The 6,861-nt window shown below is 39.5% G+C and overlaps 1 protein-coding gene across 1 annotated transcript; it reads left to right on the forward strand.

The window, feature by feature from the left end:
• Window positions 1–226: 226 nt before the first annotated feature.
• On the forward strand, window positions 227–6,275 carry Fabp12 (fatty acid binding protein 12). The gene is made up of 4 exons (XM_052718492.1): window positions 227–299; window positions 2,048–2,220; window positions 4,338–4,439; window positions 6,065–6,275. Exons 1-4 carry the CDS (start codon window positions 227–229, stop codon window positions 6,113–6,115), a joined length of 399 nt encoding a protein of 132 aa, XP_052574452.1. The 3' UTR covers window positions 6,116–6,275.
• Window positions 6,276–6,861: the final 586 nt, after the last annotated feature.

The following is a 6,861-nucleotide window of genomic DNA, read 5'->3' on the forward strand; positions in this document are numbered from 1 at the left end:
CTGTAAGTGCTGGCTTAGCCATGTCTAATCCCGCTGAAGGTTACTGCCTGTCTGTTCCCATCCTGGCCTCTGGATGCTGTAGAGAACTTTTGAATTGTAAAGGTGGGAGTTCCTCACTTTTCCTTCTAGCTTTCTGTATTCAGAATTGTATTAAAAACAGGTTCCAAACCCATTTCAGGGAACACCACTGTACACATCCATATGAAGCAGTTTTCACTGAGACCTGATGGTGGACCAGCTTCAAGGAACATGGAAATCTGTTTCTTGTGAAAATTTTGAAAACTATTTGAAGGAACTGGGTGAGCCATGTTTAAGTGCACATCATATCCAGTATGAAAGATACTTTGATGGCATATGACTTGCTGTGTGTGAAATAAGAGCAATCTTTCACATAGAAAACAATGTTGATTCACCACCAAGATGCAGTTCTGTGCAAACTGGATTGAGATTAGTGGATCTCCACGGACCCATAGAAACACAGTGCATATACATTATATATTGAACAGAAAACTATTTTAGTAAATAATTTGTGATAAAAGCATACTTTTAAGAAGTATCTGTTTTTATAAACATTTGCTTTGATCTTTAGTGAATTTCGTCCTCTTGCTTCTGGTGGCTGCTGGCATTCCTCGGAATGTGAGCTCAGCACTACTTCTGCTGCCATTTTCTCTCTGACCTTTTTTTCTTCTGTAGTCTAATACATCTTTCCTCTAAAAAATTATTATTAGCTAATTATTATTGTGTGGGTACCTGGGCCATGGTGTGGTATAGAGGTGAGAGGACATCTCTGTGGAATCTTGGTTCTTTCCTTCTGCCTTGTGTGGGTGCTGATGCTGAACTTACGTCATGAGTCTTTTCTTTCCCCTCTGAGCCATCTCGTTACCTGCCCGCTTTCTCTTAGGAGCGCACTGTGATCTCACTGAGAGTTCTCTCACCACCCAGGATAATCTCCTTACTGTCCTCGTACTGCACACCTCCTCCATCCCCTCAGCATACAAGGAAATACCCACAGGTTCCAGGAATTAGGATATGAATCATTTGGAAGCAATTTTCCAATATGATCTATGCTGTGATTATATGTCGACAGAAAACATGAGAACTGCATTATAATATTTCCCCAAGTCACCTGCTAAAAAAAAAAAAAACTGCCGGGCGGTAGTGGCATGTGCCTTTAATCCCAGCACTCGGGAGGCAGAGGCAGGCGGATCTCTGTGAGTTCTAGGCCAGCCTGGGCTACAAAGTGAGTTCCAGGAAAAGCACAAAGCTACACAGAGAAACCCTGTCTTGAAAAACCAAAAAAAAAAAAAAAAAAAAAAAACTACCCTAGATATTGCTGCCCATGGAATTCTATTTCTATTGAAAGCATTCCTACATGTACTGCCCAAAACTGTATGCACAAGGTTAACTCTGAAGCAGCATTTGAAGCAACAAAAATATAAACTAATCAGTTTTCAACGGGGGGGGGGGGGGGGGGGGGACAAAAAATAACCTTTGGTATATGCATCTCATACATGATGATGCATATTATGTGTGTGTATGTGTGCGTGTGTGTACTTACATTAAAATATCTGAGACATAAATATTAAAGAAAGGAAAGTTGAATAACAATATATTTAATGCATTAATAATATATTTAAGACCCTCTATAGAATTGGCTATACAACATCACTATGCAAATAATGCCATTGATTGCACATTTAATGGTAAATTTGTTACATGTATTTTGCTACAATAAAATATGTAATACTGAGTTGTGTAGAACTTTGGGTCTGGTAAATTTTGGTATGTAATGTTTTTATTTATTTGCAAAGTTTTTAATAATAAAATGTATAACCTTAAAAAGTGTAGTAGAGAACAAATAACCCATGCACATGTACACATACACCACACACAAATAAGTAAATGCGATTAAAATAAGTATTTGAACTCATACAGCATGAAGTCTGCTTACTGCAGAAACCTCCTCCTTAGGAAAGAATTGTACAAATAGAACGAGTCCTCGAAGTCAACAACACATGTAACTATGTGTCCATTATCTTCCTTCTAGGAGTAGGAAGAGTCAACAGGAAGCTGGGCTGTCTGGCAAAACCCACCGTGACCATCAGTGCAGATGGAGATGTGATCACCATCAAAACCAAAAGCATCTTCAAAACCAGTGAGATTTCCTTCAAGCTGGGGGAGGAGTTTGAGGAAATCACACCAAGTGGCCGCAAAAACAAGGTGAGGCCTGCATCAGACCTTCAGAGAACTGATATTTAATTAGAAATATTGTATTAGGCAGCAACAGCCAACATACATTTCAAGGGTTTCCTAAACAAATTTTTGCCTAAACACTGAACCTGAAGATGTTGAAAGAAAGTATACATTAAGATGTCTCCAGATTTTTATATTTTATCCCTTGGAGGTGGAAGGTACATTTTATTACTTGTTCTAGTTTTATTTCTGCCAATGAGACAAAAAGCAACTTGAGAAGAAAGGATTTATTTGGCTCACAATTTCAAGTCATGGTCCATCATTTCAGGAAAGTCAAGCCAAGGCAGGAGCTCAAGCAGCTAGTCACATCACATCCAGTCAAGAGCAGAGAGAAAACAAACACATGCTTGCTTTCTAACGTGTTCTCAGCTAGTTCTTTCTTATACTGTTCACCCATTCCCTTCCCCAGCCCAAGGAATGGTGCCATGCATGGCTGAGAGATTGAAAGCCACACACACACACACACACACACACACACACACACACACACACACACACACACCTCTTCATCTCTACCCCAACACTTCATATGGATTTTGAGTTAGAAATAATTCTCCATTGTGTTTTAGCCATTGAGAACCTCAGATTCATGGTACAGGATTATAACCTCATCTCTATCAGCTAATCTTCTGGATCTTCTGACATCAAGTAGCCATCAGGACAGTCCCCCACAGACACACCCACAGGCCAAACTGATCGAGACGATTCCTCATTAAGACTCTTCCCAGGTCGCTCTAGATCCTGTGAAGTTGCCCATTACGTTTCCCCCTGGGTGGAGGGGATGAAGTCTTGGGCGAGCACCTGAAAATGCGCAGTAGACAGTGATTCTGGTGCAATGCTCAGGGGACCATATTTGGAGAGTGGTCTACCTAAATCAGTATTTAATCTCTCAGAAATAAAAGTTCTCCCTTTCATTTTGTAGGCTCCACACATGGAATTTTACAGTGGACACAACTTGTCTTAGCTGATAGAGATGAGATTATAATCCGGTCCCATGAATCTGAGGTTCTCAATAGCTAAAACACAATGGAGAATTATTTCTAACTCAAAATCCGTATAAAGTGTTGGGGTAGAGATAAGGAAGTGTGTGTGTGTGTGTGTGTGTGTGTGTGTGTGTGTGTGTGTGTGTGTGTGTGTGTGTAAGGTTTTTAATTTCTCAGGGACCCAGGCCAAAGGAGGTTCACATACCTCATTCCTTGTAACTGCACCATTGTAGGTAGTGTGGTCTCCTCAGTCAACAAGGAGGAGAAAGATACACTACATTGTTCATTTGCACATTTGCGTAGCCTGAAAGTGATATAACTTCTACATGCATCTCATGCCTCCAATTGAAATATAGCATCTGTTTATAATATACATTTTACCTGTGTTTTATTTTTGTGTGTTCTCAGTTTTCCCCATACTAGATTGTGCCATCTAAACAACGGCATTTGTCATCTGTTTCCCAGAGCCCAGTGTTTGGTGGATAGTAGCTGATCAACAAATCCTTTCTGTTTGAGTGAAAGGCCTCAGTAGAGGACTCTTACTCTCTACTAAGGTCAACATTCTGATAAAAGGAATTATTGTACCCTTTTGACACAGAGTTACTAAATAAACAGGAGACTTAGAATTCTGGTGTATGTAAATTGAAAGAATTTTGACCTGAGACAATTAATAAAGGCATCTGAGATATCTGTGATAAAATCTTTAAAAGAAACTAAGGAGAAAAGTGCAATTAAAACAAACAAATATCATAAGAAATACTATGGGTAAGAACAGGGAAGGGGACTTTGCTCCTTTAAGCTTTATTGGGACTTTTTGAATGATTTTCATGTTGTTGAAACTGATGCTTATTTCTGATTGATAAAAATAAGACCTTCTCTAGACTGTAAAAGATAAAGTTCTTCCTTAAGTCATTACTTTTATTCTTATAAATCTTCCCCTCCCCTGGAAGAATCATCCAACAAAGTGCTGCTGGGAAGGTTTTGAAACAAAAAGTTTAATATCATCTCAAATCCACAGTGTCCCAACAAATGTGAATTTAGCCCCTTCTAAGAGACATCAATACTCAAATGTGTCAACCTGAATTCGGTTCTGTTTTACAGAATATAGTAATCTTAGATAACGACTCCTTGGTTCAAGTTCAGGACTGGGATGGCAAAGAAGCCATGATCCGCAGAAGGCTGGTCGACGGGAAAATGGTGGTGGTGAGCAGTTTCGCACTTTTTTTCCTCGGCTCCCACAACATCTACCAGAAAAGCACCCAAGTAGCCTATCCTAAAGCAAGAAAATGAGTCTTGCTTCTCTTACAAGAGTTGAGCGGGAACATTTGCAGACAACCATGTCTTCATAAGAATTTGAAATGCATATGGATTGAGGAGTTGAAGCTCTAAAAAGATTTGAAAGATAATGTGTCCCTGGCTCTCCCACTTACGCATGAGGGAAAGCAAGCGCAGACTTGTGCAATGAAGGCTCCAGCAGTGAGGGAAGGTTGCTGTGGTGCTCTGCCCCGGGGCAGGATTGATTTGTCACTGCTTAGAAGAAGAGAGGGTTTAAGTTAGGTGTGAAGTTCAGGTGCTGCAGTACTTCCCAGTGTAAGGGTGAGGAGAACTGACTCAGGGCAAGTGTGTGTCTCTACAGCACCCCCATGTTGTTCTTGACTTGATCCTCATTCTAATCCTGTGAGCTAAGACACACCAGTCCATCGAACAGAACAGAAAACACATCACGCATACACTGACCTACCTACTCACAGAAAGCTGGTGCGGAGGTGTTGGGATTAGAACTCACCTGGCTAAATGCCAATTAGCCTTTTTTTGAACCCTTCTGCTTCTCTCAGCAAGGCTTCCCAGATACCTTTCCCACTTCTAGAGATGGGAGGGAATCCAAGCAATGATTCTTATCCCAAACTCTACCAGCACCAATGGGAAAAAAAAGAAAAAAGAAAAAGAAAACTATCTCTGGCAATCTCTGGCATAATGTAACATAGTTCAAAGGAAAGACATAAGATCTGCATTGAGGAAAAGAAAAAGGTCTGTCCTCACTCTTAATACAGGACATTTTTCTTGCTGTAAGGAAGGCTGAATTTTATTTTTTGTAACAACAAAAGGAGAGGATAAAGAATGAGTTTATTGCTGGATGGTGGGGGCCCATGCCTTTAATCTCAGCTCTTGGAAGGCAGAGGTGGGTGGAACTCTGTGAGTTCAAGACCAGCCTGATCTATAGAGTGAGTTTCAGAGCAACCAGGGCTACACAGAGAAACCCTGTCTTGAAGAAAGAAAGAATAACATTAGCCAATAGGCAAACAATGGTTCAATAGTAGCAATTAATTTCTCTAGGAAGAACACCTAGACTCAGAATCTAAGGTTTTACCTCTGTCAATCAGAACTTTGGACAAGTCATTTAATCTTCCCATGAATCACAATTCCTTAAATGGTATCTCAGAAGGCTTTCTGAGAGAACTGAATTTGTCTGTTTTCTGAAAATCATGCAATGCTATATCCATGTAAGTTAGTATTCTTATTTAAAAACTGGACAGTACACAAGATAGCAAAAATGCTTTGGTGTAGCACCTTAAAATACGTAAATAAAAGCATTAGATTCCAAACTATAGTCCCTTCTCTTTTCAAATCTCTAAATATATATTTGCATAGCCTGTATATATAGACCACGACGGATAAAATGTAAACCAGTAGTACCTATCTGTATAATCTAATGTAGATCTCTTTTCAAACTTCCCAGAATTCTCATATGTGGATAGTGCTTAGTTAATTATTTCCTAGATGTCAATTTTATCAGCTTTACTGAAATATTTCTGTCTTCTGTCTTCCAGGAAAGTGCACTGAATAATGTCATCTGTACTCGTACGTACGAGAGAATATAAGAACATTCAATCTCAAGGTCTTGGTGTTCTCAAATTGTGACCCAAATTACTAATGTTATTTAAATAAAATTCCCCAGTAAAATCTTATGACTTCTTGCATATATATCAACATGTGGCTCCCTTTTAAATTTGGCTGTATGGTAGAATTTAGCAACAGAATCTGTGAGAGGGGATAGCCTCGTCTGCTCAATGCACAGCCAGGATTCAGAGAGGACTGCATGCAGATATTTTCCTATGTCCATAAATATAGCATATGTATACTAATTAAATGTGATCTTGACTGTATTGATAAATAACATTATCTTTGAATAAACAGCATAGGACACAGTGTTACGCTAGAGTTGAACATGAAAGACACATTTAGAATTAAGGAACAGTCCATCTGAATGCCCAGCTGTGTTACAAAGAACATTACAAGCATGGCCACCATGATGGAGGGCAGTCTGCTCTACCTGTATTGGAACTCACGTCAGGCCTGGGGTGATTGTAGAAACTACATGGATCAGTCACCTAACTTTGTAGATGGGTTAAAAAGGCCCTCATCAGTTCACTGTCTACTCTAATCTTGGGGAATTTATAAGCAAAATGTTACAAAGCAAGTGATTGCTCCTGGACAGAATGCTCTGACATCACTTTTATGATTTCATTTTGTAACTAATTTTGAAATGAATTTTGTAATTAGCAAAAAGAGTTGCATGGACATCAGTGACAAAGACTTCAGTCTGGGCAGAGAAGCAAAGGATCAG

This window comes from Peromyscus californicus, unplaced genomic scaffold, assembly GCF_007827085.1.
Source record: "Peromyscus californicus insignis strain IS unplaced genomic scaffold, ASM782708v3 Scaffold_5__1_contigs__length_169319896, whole genome shotgun sequence".
Classification (NCBI taxonomy): Eukaryota; Metazoa; Chordata; class Mammalia; order Rodentia; family Cricetidae; genus Peromyscus; species Peromyscus californicus.